The sequence below is a fragment of the Capra hircus genome, chromosome 23 (genome assembly GCF_001704415.2).
Source record: "Capra hircus breed San Clemente chromosome 23, ASM170441v1, whole genome shotgun sequence".
NCBI classification, from domain to species: Eukaryota; Metazoa; Chordata; class Mammalia; order Artiodactyla; family Bovidae; genus Capra; species Capra hircus.
The window spans coordinates 17,891,059-17,910,909 of NC_030830.1; the positions used below are offsets into that span (position 1 = coordinate 17,891,059).

The 19,851-nt window shown below is 40.2% G+C and overlaps 2 protein-coding genes across 5 annotated transcripts in view; one reads left to right on the plus strand and one right to left on the minus strand.

Annotated features, from left to right (window-relative positions):
* The window catches only part of SLC17A4 (solute carrier family 17 member 4), a 38,348-nt gene extending 23,584 nt beyond the window's left edge, over positions 1–14,764 (plus strand). For all 3 annotated transcript variants that reach the window (XM_018039241.1, XM_013974094.2, XM_013974096.2), the window contains 4 exons: positions 10,883–11,015; positions 11,096–11,243; positions 12,073–12,163; positions 13,495–14,764. In XM_018039241.1, the coding sequence (XP_017894730.1) occupies positions 10,883–11,015; positions 11,096–11,243; positions 12,073–12,163; positions 13,495–13,641 (519 nt within the window). In that variant the 3' untranslated portion in view covers positions 13,642–14,764. The remainder of the gene's footprint in view (positions 1–10,882; positions 11,016–11,095; positions 11,244–12,072; positions 12,164–13,494) is intronic.
* Positions 11,555–19,851, minus strand: part of SLC17A1 (solute carrier family 17 member 1) — a 52,156-nt gene continuing 43,859 nt past the window's right edge. The window contains exon 13 of one of the 2 annotated variants that reach the window (XM_018039242.1): positions 11,555–11,801. The gene's annotated coding sequence lies outside the window, so the exon portion shown is untranslated. Of the gene's footprint in view, positions 11,805–19,851 lie in introns of both variants that reach the window. The other variant, XM_005696767.2, reaches the window with a different exon arrangement.

The window sequence follows — 19,851 nt, forward strand, 5'->3', positions numbered from 1 at the left end:
AAATGATACCTGATTCACTTGAATTCTGATTCAACTCAACGTGTCCTACTGCTTATTGGGGGCAGAATGGTATGGCTCTAGGTCAGCTTGCCATTCATAGAATAGCATATTTTTTGAGGGACCTATGCAGAAATTTTTATGTTCAATCCAATCAACATTTGCAAACAAGACATTCGGCTGGCAGCATAAATGATAAAATAATAAAAATTTGCCTTTGAGAAGGCTGTGACAGAGAAGCATAAACAATGTTATAACATTAAAAGGACATAAAGTTCCAAATAGGACTTGTACCAAAAACTTGTGGAAAATGTTTTTTTAGAAAAACATTTTATTCCAGTGTAACAAATATAAAGAAAAGTGTGAAAACTGCACATGTGTACAGCTGTCTATACAATATGTACACATTTTCTTTTTTTGTACACATTTTCACAAAGTGAACAGATGCTCTGAATGGCTGAAAAGAGCCTATCAATTCCTGCCATCTGAGTGTCTTGAAATTGGTGAAGGGTGTATCATCTTCTAGCTTGTTAGTGACACTTCACTAGGTTACTGAATTAGTGTTTCATTCTTATCCTTTGTACAAAAAGTGGGGCTCATCTGGTGAAACCATGCTAAGTCGTCAACAAAGAACTGACCTTTCCCAAGGTCAGAGTCTAGAGAGCATACATGCAAATAGTCTGGAGGTCCTGAGATCAGAAAGCCCAAGGACACAGTAGCTAGGGTCTTCCCAAAGGAGGAAGGGGGGAGCCAGCAGCAGGTAATTGAAAACAGAATCCTAGGCAAAGGAATCAGGAGACAGGAGGTCTAGACAAGCAGGATGCCAGTGCTGAGAGCTAGATACCCTGAGGCCGACTGTTGGAAGCGATTGGTCCCTGGTGTGAAGTGGGGTAGGCTCTTTAATCTCAGAAGCCAAGGTTGAGGAAGAGGGTGATGAGGGAATGATTAGAAGGGCAAGTTGAGAACAGACAGCAGGGTTTCCCCAGCTTGAGAAATCAAGAGGTCTTGAGTCCCATTGGTCTCAGGGTATTTTTCTCAGTAACCTTGATGGTCCTGGTTTGTTATTGTTTTTGTCACTACGACTCTTTGCCCACTCTTTGCTGCGCCTGACTCTTTGCAACCTCATGGACTATAGTTGGTAAGGCTCCTCTGTCCATGGAATTTCCCAGGCAGGAATACTGGAGTGGGCTGCCATTTCCTTCTCCATGCTTTGGTATACTCATCTGTAAAATAAACATCTTGGACCATTTGACAGTGAGATACTTTTCATTGTCTGGATTATGTACAACAAAGGATTTTGGATTTTCTTTAATAACATTTTGATTTAGGAATTGAAATAATAACATTTTAAAAATATATAAAAAGATATGGTGAAAAATCTTACTCTCATTCCTGTCCCCAAACTGCCCTGTTTTCTCAGCCTTCTATTATGTTGAGATATGTCCCAATTTTGATGAGAATTTTTATCATGAATGGCTATTAAACTGTCAAATACTTTTATTCTGCATCTATTGATTATGTGATTTTTACTATTCCTTCTGTCAACATGATGTCTCACATTGATTGATTTGTGAATACTGACCCATCCTTGTATTCCTGGAATAAATCTTACTTGATGATTGGGTATGATTCTTTTTTATATCATCAAATTTGGTTTGTTAATATTTTGTTTAGGGTATTTTTTTCTATATTAATCAGGATATTGGCCTGTAATTTTCTTTTATTGTAGGGTCTTTATCTGGTTTTGGTATAGGGTAATGGTGGTCTCATAGAATGAATTTGGGAGTGTTTCCTCCACCTTTTCCATTTTTTTGGAATAGTTTAAGAAAGGTAGGTATGAGCTCTTCTTTATATGTTTGATAGAACTCCCCTGTGAAGCCATTTTGTCTTGGACTTTTGCTACTGGGAGTTTATTATTTTAATTAAAAATTCAATTTCATCACTACTGACTGGTCTGTTCAGATTGTCTATTCTTGGTTCAGTCATGTATGTTTCTAGAAATGTATCTATTTCTTCTAGATTGTCCAAATTGTTGGCATATAACTGTTCATTGTATTCTTTTATTTTTTATTTTTTGTGTTTATGGTATTGACTGTTATTTTTCCTCTTTGATTTCTTATTTTATTTGGGTCCTCTCTCTTTTCTTCTTGGTAATCTTGGCTCTTTATCAAGTTTGTTTATCCTTTAGAAAAACCAACTTTTGGTTTCACAGATCTTTTCTATAGCTATTTATTTCTGATCTATATTTTATTTCCTTTTTAATTTTTATTATTTCTTTCCTTCTGCTGACTCTGGACACTTTTTGTTCTTTCAAATTCCAGATTTTGAGATTTTTCTTGAGAAAGGCCATAAACTTTGCTCTTAGAACTGTTTCTTTCCCCCCCTTGAATGATAAATGCTTTCAGTTCAGTTCAGTCGCTCAGCTGTGTCCGACTCTTTGCGACCCCATGAATCGCAGCACACCAGGCCTCCCTGTCCATCACTAACTCCCGGAGTTCACTCAGATTCACGTCCATTGAGTCAGTAATGCCATCCAGCCATCTCATCCTCAGTCGTCCCCCTCTCCTCCTGCCCCCAATCCCTCCTAGCATCAGAGTCTTTGCCAATGAGTCAGTTCTTCACATGAGGTGGCCAACGTACTGGAATTTCAGCTTTAGCATCATTCCTTCCAAAGAAATCCCAGGGTTAATCTCCTTCAGAATGGACTGGTTGGACCTCCTTGCAGTCCAAGGGACTCTCAAGAGTCTTCTCCAACAACACAGTTTAAAAGCATCAATTCTTCAGCGCTCAGCCTTCTTCACAGTCCAACTCTCACATCCATACATGACTACAGGAAAAACCACAGCCTTGACTAGATGGACCTTAGTCGGCAAAGTAATGTCTCTGCTTTTGAATATGCTATCTAGGTTGGTCATAACTTTTCTTCCAAGGAGTAAGTGTCTTTTAATTTCATGGCTGCAATCACCATCTGCAGTGATTTTGGAGCCCAAAAAGATTAAGTCTGACACTGTTTCCACTGTTTCCCCATCTATTTCCCATGAAGTGATGGGACCCGATGCCATGATCTTTGTTTTCTGAATGTTCAGCTTTAGGCCAACTTTTTCACTCTCCTCTTTCACTTTCATCAAGAGGCTTTTTAGTTCCTCTTCACTTTCTGCCATAAGGGTGGTATCATCTGCATATCTGAGGTTATTGATATTTCTCCCGGCAGCCCCTCCCTTTTGAGCCTCCCTCCCATCTCCCTCCCCATCCCATCCCTCTAGGCTGATATAGAGCCCGGGTTTGAGTTTCCTGAGCCATACAGCAAATTTCCGTTGGCTATGTATTCTACATAAGGTAATGTAAGTTTCCATGTTACTCTTTCCATACATCTCACCCTCTCTTCCCTTCTCCCCATGTCCATAAGTCTATTCTCTATGTCTGTTTCTCCATTGCTGCCCTGTAAGGAAATTCTTCAGTACCATTTTTCTAGATTCTGTATATGTGCATTAGAATATGATATTTATCTTTCTCTTTCTGACTTACTTCATTCTGTGTAATAGGTTCTGGGTTCATTCACCTCATTAGAACTGACTCAAAGGTGTTCCTTTTTATGGCTGAGTAATATTCCATTGTGTATATGTACTACAACTTCTTTATCCATTCGTCTGTCAATGGGCATCTAGTCTGCTTCCATGTTATAGCTATTGTAAGTAGTGCTGCAGTGAACAATGGGATACATGCGTCTCTTTCAATTTTGGTTTCCTAAGGGTATATGCCTAGGAGTGGGATTGCTGGGTCATATGGTGGTTTTATTCCTAGTTTTTTAAGGAATCTCCATACCGTCTTCCATAGTGGCTGTATCAATTTATATTCCCACCAACAGTGCAAGAGCATTCCCTTTTCTTCACACCCTCTCCAGCATTTATTGTTTGTAGACTTTTTGATGATGGCCATTTTGACTGGTGTGAGGTGATCTCATTGTAGTTTTGATTTGCATCTAATGAGTGATGTTGAGCATCTTTCCATGTGCTTGTTAGCCATCTGTTTGTCTTCTTTGGAGAAATGTCTGTTTAGGTCTTTTCCCCACTTTTTGATTGGGTTGTTTGTTTTTCTGGTACTGAGTTGTATGAGCTGCTTGTATATTTTGGAAATGAATCCTTTGTCAGTTGTTTCATTTGCTATTGTTTTCTCCCATTCTGACGGTTGTCTTTTCACCTTGTTTATAGTTTCCTTTGCTGTGCAAAAGCTTTTATGTTTAATCAGGTCCCACTTGTTCACTTTTGTTTTTATTTCCATTACTGTAGGAGGTGGGTCATCGGAGAGGGCAGTGGCATCCCACTCCAGTACTCTTGCCTGGAGAATCCCGTGGACAGAGGAGCCTGGTTGGCTGCAGTCCATGGGGTCGCTGAGAGTTGGACACGACTGAGCGGCTTCCCTTTCACTTTTCACTTTCATGCATTGGAGAAGGAAATGGCAACCCACTCCAGAGTTCTTGCCTGGAGAATCCCAGGGACGGGGGAGCCTGGTGGGCTGCTGTCTATGGGGTCGCACAGAGTCGGACACGACTGAAGCGACTTAGCAGCAGCAGCAGCAGCAGGAGGTGGGTCATAGAGGATCTTGCTTTGATTTATGCTAAGTCTTCTGCCTATATTTTCCTCTAATAGTTTTATAGTTTCTGGTTTACATTTAGGTCTTTAATCCATTTTGAGTTTACCTTTGTGTATGGTGTTAGGGTGTGTTCTAATTTCATTTTTTTACATATAGTGGTCCAGTTTTCTCAGCACCATTTATTGAAGAGGCTGTCTTTGCCCCATTGTATGTTCTTGACTCCTTTGTCAAAAATAAGGTACCCATAGGTACATGGGTTTATTTCTGGGTTTTCTATCTTGTTCCATTGGTCTATATTTCTGTTTTTGTGCCAGTACCATACTGTCTTGATGACTGTAGCTTTGTAGTATAATCTGAACACAGGAAGGTTGATTTCCTCCAGCTCCATTCTTTCACAAGACTGCTTTGGCTATTAGGGGTCTTTTGTGTTTCCATATGAATTGTGAAATTTTTTATTCTAGTTCTGTGAAAAATGTCATTGGCAATTTGATAGGGATCGCACTAAATCTGTAGATTGTGTTTGGTAGCATAGTCATTTTCACAATGTTGATTCTTCCTATCCAGGAACAGGAATATCTCTCCATCAGTTTATGTCATCTTTGATTTCTTTCATCAGTGTCTTATAATTTTCTGTGCACAGTTCTTTTGTCTCCTTAGGTAAGTTTATTCCTAGATATCTTTTTGTTGCAATGGTGAATAGGAATTTTTCCTGAATTTCTCTAATTTTCATTGTTAGTATATAAAAATGCAAGTGATTTCTGTGCATTGATTCTGTATCCTGCAACTTTGCTTAATTCACTGATTAGTTCTAGTAATTTTCTGATACTATCCTTAGGGTTTTCTATGTACAGTATCATGTCATCTGCAAACAGTGAGAGATTTACTTCTTCTTTTCCAATCTGGATTCCTTTTCTTTTTCTTCTCTGATTGCTGTAGCTAGGACTTACAGAACTATTTTGAATAATAGTGGTAAAAGTGGACACCCTTGTCTTGTTCCTGATTTTAGGGGGAATGCTTTCAGTTTTCCACCATTGAGAATAATGTTTGTTATAGGCTTATCATATATAGGGCTTCTCTCCTTGCTCAGTTGGTAAAGAATCTGCCTGCAATGCAGGAGACATGGATTTGATTCCTGGACTGGGAAGATCCCCTGGAGAAGGAAATGGCAACCCACCCCAGTATTCTTGCCTGGAGAATCCCATGGACAGAGGAACCTGGCCAGCTACAGTCCATGGGGTCACAAGAGTTGGACATGACTGAGTGACTTTCACTACTGCTACAATACTATCATAAATGGCCTTTACTATGTTGAGGTAGGTTCCCTCTATGCCCATTTTTTCAAGAGTTTTAATCATAAATGGGTGTTGAGTTTTGTCAAAGGCTTTTTCTGCATCTATTGAGATTATCACTGAAGGCTTTTAATCCTTCCATTTGTTTATTTTTTATTTTTTATTTTTTTAAATTTTAAAATCTTTAATTCTTACATGCGTTCCCAAACATGAACCCCCCTCCCACCTCCCTCCCCATAACATCTCTCTGGGTCATCCCCATGCACCAGCTCCAAGCATGCTGTATCCTGCATCAGATTGTTAATGATTTGCATGTACTGAATAATCCTTGCATCCCTGGAATAAACCTAACTTGATTATGGTGTATGAGCTTTTTTATGTGTTGCTGAATTCTCTTTGCTAAAATTTTGTTGAGGATTTTTGCATCTATGTTCATCACTGACATTGGCCTGTAGTTTTCTTTTTTTGTGTTGTCTTTGTCTGGTTTTAGTATCAGGGTGATGGTGGCCTTGTAGAATGAGTTTGGAAGTGTTCCTTCCTCTGAAATTTTCTGAAACAGTTTTAGAAGGATAGACATTAACTCTTTTCTAAATGTTTGATAGAATTCTCCTGTGAAGCCATCTGGTCCTGGGCTTTTCTTTTTTTGGGAGATTTTTGACCGCAGCTTCAATTTCAGTGCTTGTAGTTGGGTTGTTAATAATTTCTATTACTTTCTTGGTTCAGTCTTGGAAGACTGAATTTTTCTAAGAATCTGTCCATCTGTCCATTTCTTCCAGGTTATCCATTTTATTGCCATATAGTTGTTCATAATAGTTTCTTATAATCCTTTGTAATTCTGCATTGTCTATTGTAACCTTTCCTTTTTCATTTCTAATTTTGATGTGATTCTTTTTTTCTTGATGAGTCTGGCCAAAGGTTTGTCAATTTTATCTTCTCAAAGAACCAGCTTTTAGTTTTTTTAATCTTTAGTATTGTTTCTTTCATTTATTTTTATTTCTGCTTGGATCTTTATGATTTCGTTCCTTCTATTAATTTGGGTTTTTTTTTTTTGTTGTTGTTGTTGTTCTTTTCCAGTTGTTTTAGGTGTAAAGTTAGGTTGTCTATTTGATGTTTTTCTTGTTTCTTGAGGTAGGATTGTATTCCTAAAAACTTCCCTCTTAGGACTGCTTTGGCTGCATCCCATGGGTTTTGAGTTGTCATGTTTTCATTGTTTTCTTAGAATTGCTTTTGCTGCATCTCATGGATTTTGGAGTATTGTGGTTCCATTTTCATTTGCCTCAAGGTACTCTGATTACCTCTTTGATTTCTTCATTGACACTTTTTTTAAAAGTAGAATGTTCTTTAGTCTCCACATGTTTGTTTTTCCTATTTTTTCTTCCTATAATTGATTTCTAGTTTCATACCATTGTGGTTGGGAAAAATGCTTGATACAATTTCTATCCTGTAAAATTGGCTGAAACTTGTTTTGTAGCCTGACATGTGATCCATTCTGGAGAACTTTTCAAGTGCAACTTTTCAATGTGTATTCTGCTGTTTCCAGATGGAATGTCCTATAAACCCAACTGGTCTATTGTGTCATTTATGACCACTGTTTCCTTACTGATTTTCTATCTGAATTATCTGTCCATTAATGTAACTGATGTGTTAATACTATTATTGTATTATTGTCAATTTCTCCCTTTATGTCTGTTAATATTTGCTTCATATATTTAGGTGCCCCTATTGCATATATGTTAGAAAGTGTTGTATCTTCTTGTACTGATCCCTTTACCATTATATAATCTCCTTTGTTTTTTTGTTCCAGATTTTGTTTTAAAGTCTATTTTGTCTAATATGAGTGCTGCCACCACCATTTTATCATGCTGTTTTCATGATGTATCTTTTCTCATCCCCTCACTTTCAATCTGTATATGTCTTTTAACTCTGAAATGAGTCTCTGCAGGCAGCATACAGATGGGTCTTGATTTTTAATCCAATTACCTGCCCTGTGTCTTTTGTTTGGAGCATTTAGCCCATTGACACTTAAAGTGATTATTGGTAGATATATATTTATTGCCATTTTGTTACTTGTTTCCTGGTTGTTTCTGTAGTTTTTTCCTACTCCTTTATTTTTAGTTTATTACCTTGTGGCTTGATGTTTTAGTGGTATCCTTGTGTTCCTTTCTCTCTCTCTCTCTCGCGTGTGTGTTTTTTTTTTTTTTTCTTCTGTATCTACTGTAGGTTTCTGATTTGTGGTTACTATAAGGCTCATGTATGTTTACCTGTATCTACTTGTTTTAAACTGGTAGTCATTTAAGTTCAAATGCATTCTAAAAGATTTACAATTTTACTTCCTTCTTCCATGCTTTGTATTTTTTACATTCCATATTTTACATCTTTTTGCTTATCCTTTCACTTTTTTAATAGTTGATTTTACATTTCTTTTTTTGTCTTTTAATAGTCATGCTAGACTATTCAAATGGTTGATCTACAGCCTTTACTATTTTCTTTTACCAGTGGGACTTATGCTTTCCTATAGATGTTAACTTCTTGTTGTAGCCTTTTCTTTTCACTTAGAGAGGACATTTTAACATTTCTTTTTGGGTAGGTTTAGTATTGATTAACTCTTAGTTTTTGCTTGTCTAAGAAGTTTTCTCTCCTTCAATTCTAAATGATAATCTTGCAGGGTAGAGTATCCTAATTGCAGGTTTTCCCCTTTCAGCACTTAAAATACATCATGCCATTTCCTTTTGAGACCAAAAGGAAGTTTCTGCAAAGTTTCTGCAGGAAATCAGCCAATAGTCTTACAGGGGTTCCCTTGTATATAACTGCTTTTCTCTTGCTGCCTTTAGAATTATCTTTTCATCTTTAATTTTTGTCACTTTGATTATAATATGTCTTGGTGTGGCTCTGTTTAGGTTGATCTTGTTTGGAACGCTTTGTGCTTCTTGTACCTGGATATATTTCTTTCTTCAGGTTTGGAAAGGTTTCTGCCACAATTTTATCAAATATACACATTTTTGACCTCTCTCTCTTTTTGTTCTTCTTTTTCTGGGACTCTTGTAGTACAAATCATGTAATCTCTTAAACTCTTTCTTTTTGCAGCTCTGATTGCTGATTTCCATTATTCTATCTTCCAGATCACATATGCATTCTTCTGTATCATCTAGTCTGTTAATTCTTTTCAGTATGTTTTTAATTTCAATTATTGTATTCTTTAGTTCTGGCTGGCTATTTTTTTAAAATATTTTTTATCTCATTAAAATTATCACTATGTTTATTTTTCTAATTCAGATTAGCATTCTTATTACTAATTATTTGAACTCTGATATATTATTTGTTTCATTAGCTGTTTGAATTAAATTCCTCTGTCTTTTCCTTTTGCTTAATCTTCTCTGTGGGGTGTCCTTATGTAGAAGCATCCCTGTGCAGTCTGTTGTGCCCAGTGTCTTTGGTGGGAAAGCTAGGTTCAATGTTGAACATGAGTCACTCTTCCCCATGGTTTGCTGGTAGCTATCACAAGAGTAGGAGGTAGAACTAGCGGTAGAAGGGCTACAGCAAGAGCCAGTTGTGAGCCAGGCTTCTCCTCAGTTTGACAGCCAACACCACACTGTTTGTGTGGGGGTGGGCGGGTGGGTAGGTCCCAAGTTTCTGGGTCAAAAGCCTTGAGGGTTGGTCTGATCTGGTTACATTCCTTCTCTGTGTGCTCTCCCCACTCCCAGCACTGGCACCCTCACCCAGGGAGAAACAGTGCTGGAGCAAGAGGAGCCGAAGTGGGTGCTTGGCATGAGTTGGGGTGTGGGCTGTGGTAGTCCCAGCACCAGTCAGAGTCCTGGACAGCTTCTGATCTGCTGCCTTCATAGGCACCAGCAATGTTCAGATGTTATTCTTAGTCTGAGCTGTCTCTCTCCCTCACAACTGCATACTCTTCTCAGGCATGGCAGCCCTCTCCCCAGTGTGGAGCTGCATTGGGAGCAAGAGGGGCTGCAGCAGGTGCTCTGCTCAGGTTGATGTGTGTGTTACCCAGTGGTGGGAAACCAGCCAGAGTCCTTGTCAGTTTCAATCTGCTTCTGCCTTTTTTTGGGAGTAAGCAAGTGTGTGCATTCTCTTCCTAAGTGGAGTCTAGGTGTCTCTTTTTCTTCTTTTTTTAATAGTCCGGTTATCAATCCCACTATTTTTCAAAATATCAGCTAAGGGGAATTGTCCTATTGGCGTCAGACCCCAGGGTGTAGCAGTCAGTATGTGGTTCTCACCACTCACTCCCCAGGGAGCATCTCCGAACCTATGTAATTCTCCCTCTTCTGTGTACACTCCTAAGGATGCAAGTCCTGATCCGATCACTTCTCTTCATTTCTACCCAATTCTGTGTGGATCTTTCTTACAGTGTTGGTTGGATAGCAGTCTTTCTGCCAGTCTCCAGTTTGTTTTCAGTGAGAATTTTTCCACATGTAGTTGTATTCTTGATGTGTTCATAGGGAGGTGAGCTTTGCATTCTCTTACTCCACCATCTTGATCTCCCTCCTCTATAAACTTTTATATTTATCAACAAATTGCTTTCCATGGGGCATTGATATTTGGAAGTGCCTGATTCCCCTTGGCATCACCACAGATCATGTCAAAAAACTGTTGCACTCTTGCCAATTTGACAAAATGTTATCTCACAGTAATTTTGCTATTATGAGGTTGGTTACCTTTTAATACGTTTAGGAATCACTTCTTTTTTTTCCAGTAACTTGTCTTTCATACCCTTTGATTATTTTTCTACTTAGCTTTTGTTCTTTTTAATATCTATTTCCGCAAGATCCTTACATATGACAACATTAGTCCATTTTTTTCCAAGCTGAACTTAATGTATATTTTTCCTCAGACACTAAAATTATATTGGCTCATTCCAGTAACTTCAGTTTTTATTAAAAGTGCTATGTATATACAAGAAAAGCTATAGATGTAGACAATCCACCCAGGGATCAATCTATGTCACGGTGGCTGTAGTGAGGCATGCGCTTCACCTCAGTTCTGGTTCTCAGAGTGGGATACTGTCAGCCCTGCCGTTTGCTTCTGCCTGTATCTGTCTTGTCCCTGGAGGTCTACTGGCAGATTTTCTCCTCTCCAGAAAAATCCTCAGACTCAATACCATCAGGAAACTCTTCACTGCTATAGGTAAGAACTGAGGTGGATATGGGGGTGGATGTGGGATGCTCAGGGAAGCTTCCTATTCACTCTTTGTTCTCTTGCCCCAGGGGTTATCCTCCCAGCTGTGCTCTTCACATCTGTTTTCTGGGTTAGATCCAGCTTCAGCACCACTATAGCCTTCTTGACAATATCTTCTGCCATCAAAAGCTTCGCCCAATCAGGAGCCCTTGTCAACTTCATGGATATTGCTCCTCGGTAGGGACCCCTTTGCCTGATCCTCACAGAAGTTCAGTTCATATCCAGTAATCTGCTCTGACACACACAAGTAAAATGTGACATGTACTATGGGTCATAGGAAATTTCAGCACCACTCCTCATCCAAATAACTCCAGGAAGGGACCCAAAGCTCGTCAACCACTATTAAATTAGTTTTTCCAGATGAAAACAGGAGTCAGTGGCTGCACTCACGGTTCAACTGTGGGAGACTCATGCCAATCTCTTTCTGTTGGGGAATGCAGCAGTTACACGGGACTGGGTCACTGAAAGGACTCATAAACTTCAGAGGGTATGCTTATGTAAGCCTTTAATATAGGTAGAGGATAGCAGGAGAAACATTTACCTCTGATATAGGAAATATCAGAGATGAGTGAGACTTCCAAATGTAGCTCCCAGGGACCATCCAAGGACCGTTCACAGTCAACAGGACACACTTCATCTTCAGGTAATGAACCACCAAATTACATGGGAGATACCTTGGTCTTAGGGGAGCCAATGTCTCATCCAATGAGAGATCTTTTATACCTAAAAACAAGGCTTCTTAGCAGAAGCCAAGAGAACATATAAAGTAGGTGCCAACCATCAATTTGTGCATTTGGTATAAAGAATGTTGACAAGTTAGTACAGTTTATACCCCCCCTGGAAATCCCAGATCCTGGCACTGGATTATATGTATCACTAGTCAGTACATTTCACTCAGGTTTGACTAAGGACCAGCACAGCCCCAGGAATCCCCAGATAAACACAGAGTTGCAACAGATCAGTTGATATGAACTCTGTGCTTACACAGGAATATTGCTTTCTCCAGGTACAGTGCCTTACTCAGGGCACTATCACAGATCTTTTCTTACCTGGCAGGAGCCATCTCTCCCACGGTCAATGGATTTTTGATCAGTCAGGTAAGGTAAAATGGTCTGATGATGATGATAATCACAAGAGTCACCTAGAAAGGTCACCCAGCCTCTCATTCTCACCCTAGGCTCATTTCATGCAGAGAAATCACCACATGTTCAGGGTATGAAGTGAAGGAGAATGCTCCATTGTATGAGTTTATGCCTTATGAGTTGTTAGAAGATGAGTTTCTCATGCTAATCATCAATTTTTCTAGGAATAATCACAGCATTTATTGTAAAGTATAGAATAGCCAACATTCTGATTTGCCTGGGGCCGAGGGCTTTCCTGGGATGTGAAGCTTTTAATGCTAAAACCTTGAAAGTTCCAGGCATCCGGAAAGAGTTGGTTATCCTATGTAGGAACCCAACAAATATTTATAGAACAAATGAGCAAGATGCTGAGTAGATGACAGAGTGAAAGCACAATCTGCGCTTTGCACATATGTTCACCAGTGGTTACTATAGCAATTCCTCTGCCCAGTATTGCTTACATAGTGTTTTTACACTCATACAACCTTCTGTCCTGGGAGGTGCATTTAAAGTTGTCAGAATAAACAAATTCATCTGATGACAACTTCATATGACTCAGACAGTACAGACTTTTTGTGAGAAATATGTATATGACATTCACATGATAATCATTCTTTAAGTTTCTCGCGGTTTCTACCAGTAAGCCAGGAAAATGAATAGAGAATAACAAAGAAAGTGTATTTTTTTTGACATGAAGTCCTTTCTTTGTTTGAAGCTTCAGTTCTCTTCCAGCCCCTAAGACACTGTCAGAAAATGGCTGTTTAAAATAGAAATTCTCAAATTGCCCTTCTTTCCCTTGTTACTCACTTATTCATTCAACAAGTATGCAATGAATATTGGAATGAGCCATGCAATGTTTAAATGAATAAAACAAAAGTCTCTGCCCTTGTAAGGCTGATATGGTAGGGAAAAAAAAAAACAACAGAAAATAAGCTAAACAAAAACATGATATACTGAATGATGGTAAGTGCTAAGAGAAAAAGTAAGGCAGGAGAGGACAGTAGGGCATATAAGGTGGGGTGGGGTTACAGTTTTAAATGGGGTGGCTGAAAAAGTAAGAATGGGAAGAATGGGAAGTAAGCAAGAATGGGAAACAAGCACATGGGTGAGATAAATGGCTACCTGAGGGGAGTAACATTCCAGCAGAGGGAAAGGCCTGGGCACCAGAAATTCTAGGAACAACCAGGAATATATAACTTAGGGCAGAGTTGGGGGTGAGGTCAGTGGAACATGGTGCCAGAGCCTTTCTGCAGCAGGATGGACAAGAACAAGGAGACTGTTGATAACTTGTGGTTTCCTGCCTCCAGGATCCAGAGCTTGGTTGGAGAAATGTCTTCTTACTTTCAGCTGCTGTGGGCGTATTAGGCCTGATTTTCTACCTCATTTTCGGCCAAGCAGAAGTGCAAGACTGGGCTAAATGCAGACATGCACCCGCTTCTGAGCAAACCGAGTGACACCTCAGATGCCAGCGCTTAGTTGTTCACTGTTTGCCCTCATGGACATTCCCCTTCATACCTGCTTGACTAATTAGCCTTTCAACTTGAATTGGCTTTACTTCCTGTATCTTCTCTGATATACTATGTCATACTGAAAATGCTGCCTGGAGATTTGACAAGGGATGGTGAGGGGAAGGTTAGTTATTTAACTCTAAGCTCCTGAGAGCATAGGCGTGTCTGAATTTCTATGTGTTCTCCATTCTTTTCACTGTTATTGCAACATATTTGGTAGAGACAAAATACATATTTCTTAAAATGGCACAGAGCTCCTAAAACCCTTGTTAATTTCTTGAGTGATAGGGAAGAGAGGAGAATCTTTTATTATAATATTTGGTCTTTTTCCTTGGTTCCAGACAGAAGAGCTTCTAAGACCTTCAGGATCTCTGGAGTGACCAAGGTGTCTTTGTGGTATACAAATGAGATGACTTGGGGCTAGGGGCTCTAGATAGCTTCAGGATGGGGGTTGGTTGCCAAAAGACCAAGACTTGATTAGAAGGTTGGAATTTTCAGCTGTGCCATCCCACATCTGGGGAGGGGAGAGGGGCTCGAGATTTAGTTATTCATCAATGGTTAGTGAATTAATCAGTAATGCCTACACAATAAAAATCTCTGTAAAAACCCTAACAGTGGGGTTCTGAGGATTTCTGGGATGGTAAACACACAGAGTTTCTGGGAATGGTGCACCCAGAGAGGGCATGTAAGCCCTGCATCCCTTCCCACATAGCTTGCCCTATGCATCTTTTCTGTTTGGCTGTTCCTCAGATGCATCCTTTAGTATATAAACCGTTAACAGTAGGTAAACAATTTTCCTGAGTTCTGGGAGTCAGCCTAGCAAATTATCAAATTTGAGGAGGGACCATGGGGACCCTGAGTTCTGAAAATAAACAGAAGTCTGGGTACCTTGGGCACCCACTATTTTGATTGGTGTCTAAGTAGCTGTTATCAAAATTGAATTAGGTAGGATCTTGGTGTCCACAGAGAACTGGAGAACTGCTTGGTGTTGAAAACCCACATTTGCTGTACTACTGCTGCTGCTACTAAGTCGCTTCAGTCGGGTCCGACTCTGTGTGACCCCATAGACGGCAGCCCACCAGGCTCCCCCATCCCTGGGATTCTCCAGGCAAGAACACTGGAGTGGGTTGCCATTTCCTTCTCCAATGCATGAAAGTGAAAAGTGAAAGTGAAGTCGCTCAGTTGTGCCAACTCTTAGCGACCCCATGGACTGCAGCCTACCAGGCTCCTCCGTCCATGGGATTCTCCAGGCAAGAGTACTGGAGGGGGGTGCCATTGTGACAGTGTTGTAAATGGAGAAACAATTTGTTTTTTAGTTATCCAGATATAAGCTAGAGAGGCTAGAGGACAATTTCTTACCAAAGCAAAAGAGGACACCAGAACCATGGGGAGTGAAGACTGAGAATCACAATAGGACTTGTATCCAAACATCCAGAAGATGAATCCTGAGCACTACTATCAAAAGAAAGCCCCAAACAATGGAAGCCACAGTGTATAAATCCAAAGTCCTGGACCAGGAAGACAGAGCAGGGAATTAAGTAAGGAGGGATACAGGGCCATTCTGAGGCTTGGCTTGGATAGGATGCCCAGGTGAAAAATGTCAAAGCAGAATGGACACTAAAGACTGAATCCATTTTAGGATACTCCCAGGTGGTGCGGTGGTATAGAATCTGCCTACCAATGCAGGAGATGTAAGAGATGCAGGTTCAAACCCAGGATTAAGAGGATCCCCTGGAGTACTCCAGTACTGGCAAGCTACTCCAGTATTCTTGCCTGGAAAATCCAATGGACAGAGGAGCCTCGTGAGCTACAGGCCATTGGGCCACAAAGAATCAGACTCGACTGAGCATGCACACACACACTCACACACATTCTCTCTCTCACACACACACATGGCTGTCACTTTGCTGTGCACCTGTAAATATCATGACGTTGTTAATCAGGAATACTCCAATACTAAATAAAAAGTTTTTTAAGAATGACTGAATCCATTTGAACAAGAGTAAGAAGCATACCTGCAATGAATGGGGTGGGGTAGTAGACTTCAACTATTTCAGGCAACTTGCTTTCTATGAAGGCTAGCTTTGGAATCAGAAAGCCCTCTTAATACTGCAGTGCTGGGGTGCTCTCCAGGGTCAGCTCTTTCCTTCTTTCTGGCCATCATGACCTCTGCCTCACATCTGGCTTGCAGCACCATGCAGATCCCTTGAATCTTGGTGAACAGACATTGTCCAGTTTCTCTCCTATTCCTTCAAACACCTGTTCATGCCGCCACTCCTGTCTCTGATGTCCTTGCTCTGCTCCTATGCTGGAATTCTACCTGCCTTCGGAGGGCCTCACTTACTATTCACCTGTTAACATGTCTTCCAAAAATGAGCACAATTCCTGTGCTGGCTTGACTCCATCCCAAATATCTGGACAGTGTATATGGTATATCTGCTTTCATTAATCCCTCATGTGGGCAACATGAACATTAAATAAATATTCATAAACACATAACATGGAGCAATGGCAGAGACCAAAACCAGATATAACTTCAACTTCTCAGGAGGGTGGATGACTTTGAATCAAAATACCACTCAAATGAATGTGCGATGTCTGTGGAATGAAATCATGGGAGGTATACCAGGCTATGAGAGTGAATGATAAAGGCATATGCACATGTCTGAAGATGAGGAAGGGCCCCCATAATAAAGTTTCCATTTTTTGCTAGGATCTGAAGAACAATAGTTAGTTGATACGGAAGGTGGATGGAGAGAACATTCTAGAAATATGGTATAAAATAAGAAAAGATTGGTGGCAGGAAGGAGCTGGGAAGGCCTACCAAGTAGTTTTATTCTATCTTGCCTCCTATTTGGAAGGGGTAAGAGAAAGGTCTAAAGTGCTCTTGTCAGATAAGAGGGCCAAAAAGTAGTGACACATCCTGCAGGCAGCCAGGCAAGGTGATCACCTCCCACAGAGTAATGCCAGTGTTACACATTATTCCACAACTGCTTCATTTATGACAGTTCCCTCTACCTAGTATGACTGTAAATTTCTAAGGTTTAGGAACCATGACATACACTAGTTTGTAATATCTTTAACACAGAAGATATTAGCATCTTGTACACAGTAAGTGCTAATAAACGTGTTGTGTGTGTGTGTGTGTGTGTGTGTGTAAAATACTTGTTGAATCCCTGTATGAGTCAACAATGAAATGGCTTTGGGGTGATATGAGACATAAGTTAGGAAAGAAATGATGGGGAAAAAAGGATCCTATTTCGATCCAATTTTTCTTTAGCTCCCTTTGTTTTACAAAATAGGATCACTTACACCCATGGACTCTCTTCCTTATCTCATCTGATATTTAGATATTGAGAAACTAGGTCTGCTCCATTCCATAGCTATCACACAGTCAACTCCAGGCTCTCATTGGGGATGGTTAAGATGTTTGCCATCAGGGCACAGAGTTTCTTGTTTATTTATGAGCCAACCATGTCTGCCTTTATTCACCTCTTTTCCTTCTCTAGGCCCTTTTCTTTCTTTCTAATCTGTCACTTTTAGTTGCTTCTGAAAACAAGTGATTTCTCTCTGGGCCTGACTTATATTGGGTTGGCAAAAAGGTTTGTTCATTCAATACATTACTCAATAAAGTTCTTGGTGAAAATTTAAAAAAAAATGTGTTTTTTATTTTTACTTAACACTGGACAAACTTTTTGGCCAGCCTAATAGTTTTGTCCCTTACTTTAAGGCTGTCCTTAAGCACAGAAAATTTCTTCAATTTTCTAGTAGCCCATACATCTAGGACATGGAGGAGTAAGAGCTGCAAACTGTGGAAAAGCTCTTTCACAAAGTCTTAGAATAAAATCTTATCTTCTTTTGCTTGTTTTTGGTTTATTTCACTGTCTTTTATAAAGCAATTAATGCAGAGTAGAAGACAAATAAATCTGAGTTTAAATTTCAGATTGTTATAAACAATACATGGACAAAAGAGATGGCCACAGCGTGTGCATGGTGGCAGGAGGTGGGGCTGGGGACTGGCTTCCTTGGAATCTCCATGCCATCTTCCTCCTTGGGTTGGTGACTGGAAGTCAATGACCCTCAGTCCCAACTCAGGTGCTGGTCCCTCTCCCCTACAAAAGGAGTTTAGTCTCAGGCTCTCTAAACACTCTGTTTTACACTAAGTTGTGTAGAGAAAGCCAAAAGCACACACAATGTCACTGCTAAGTCCTGATAGCCAGTGGATATAAGAAAGTTTTATATAACAGTTCTAAGGAATAGTCCCGCTTAGTATATTTTTTCAAGTTGTTTCCTTTGTCCGAATTACAGGTTATCCTAGGTATTTGTTACACTCTCTCCTCTTGACTTAAAAATGGTGCGATTTTGTCCTCCTCCCTTGTACCTACTCTCGCAAGTTTCCATGTCAATATCTTGCTAGGTCCAGGCACACGGTATGAAGTCACCCACCATCTGCTCTAGACCTATGCTATAACTTGAAAGCAAAGACACTGTACACTCTTGCGGTCTAGGATGCAGGTAGTCTAATATTGCTTCCCTCCCTAATAAGAACACATTTTATCCACAGTATTCACAAGGCACACTTTTTGTATTTGACCAAATTCCCATTCTCTGTAACTAATATTATTACAAAGAAAATGACAATGAAACTTCTTGTGACCCTCCACCAACCACACACACTGGTCCCACTCAGAAGCATCCCAGTCCTTTCAAAGAGCAAGCTACCAAAACCTGCAGCAACTGTAACAGGGCTATCTGGAAAACTGGACGGAAGCCCAGTTTCATCTGGCTAGCAGGTGTCCAGATTAATTCATCTGGTGTAATGTTTTCCAAAACCCAAAAAAGGAAAGTGGCCAAGGTGCTTGCTTTGGGTATCAATCAGGGAGCCTATCTGGGCAACAGTGAGGAAGGCACACTTGAAACATGGCCATTCACACAAGCAGACATTTTCTGGGTTTCCCAGCAGAAACAGTTACACTGCCTAATAACTCTCAATAAGTACCCCACATGTGTTTCTACATGTTAGCTGAATATAAACCTTTATTTAAGGTAGGCAATCTTGATGCATTTTTTTCCACAGCAGGGAAAATGCTAGGTAACACAGGCATTTCACCTATGACTGAGAAAAAAGTTTGTATCCCTCACCAAAATGTTACTCCCTTAAGTGCCCATAGTCCATTGGAAGAAATAAAGGTTTCTCTTGTTTCCTCTTTTCTGGGATGGCCTATATTTGGCCAAATGTATGGTGACTAATTCTCTAAGAGGGTGTATAACAATGTTATACTGAAGACTAGCTATAGGTGGCCATGTACAACAGCTATAAAATTCCAAAGTGAGGTGTTAGGGTATGTTATGGATATCACTCAGGATATGCTTTTTTAAAAAGCCGCCCTGGGTGTTCTTTGGAAGGAATGATGCTAAAGCTGAAACTCCAGTACATTGGAAAAGACTCTGATGCTGGGAGGGATTAGGGGCAGGAGGAAAAGGGGACGACAGAGGCTGGATGGCATCACCGACTCGATGGACGTGAGTCTGAGTGAACTCTGGGAGATGGTGATGGACAGGGAGGCCTGGTGTGCTGCAATTCATGGGGTCGCAAAGAGTTGGACACGACTGAGTGACTGAACTAACTGAACTGATGGTTCTAAAATCATTTAGTATTAGATAAAAGTAAAAACCTTGCGAGCATGGAATTGGAGACAGGCTTAGAAAGAATTTTAAAACGTATGTTTTCCCCCTAAGATCAAGAACAAGACAAAGGTATTCCACTCTTGCCACTTCTATTCAATATCCTATTAGAGGTTCTAGACAGGGCATGTAGGTAAGAAAACGAAATAAAAGGCAGGGTCTTCCTTTAGAAGGCAGTGGTAAAGAATCTGCCTGCCAGTGAAGGAGACACAGGTTTTATCCCTGATCAGGGAAGATCCCACATGTCGTGGAGCAACTACGCCTGTGTGATACAACTCTGTTCTAGAGTCTGGGAGCCGCAAGTACTGAAGCCTGAGCACCCTAGAGCCCGTGCTGTACAACAAGAGAAGCCACTACAATGAGCACCCCGCACAACACAACCAGAGAGTAGCCCCCACTAACCACAACTACAGAAAAGCTCATGTAGCAACGAAGACCCAGCACAGCTAAAAATAAATAAAGAAAATAATT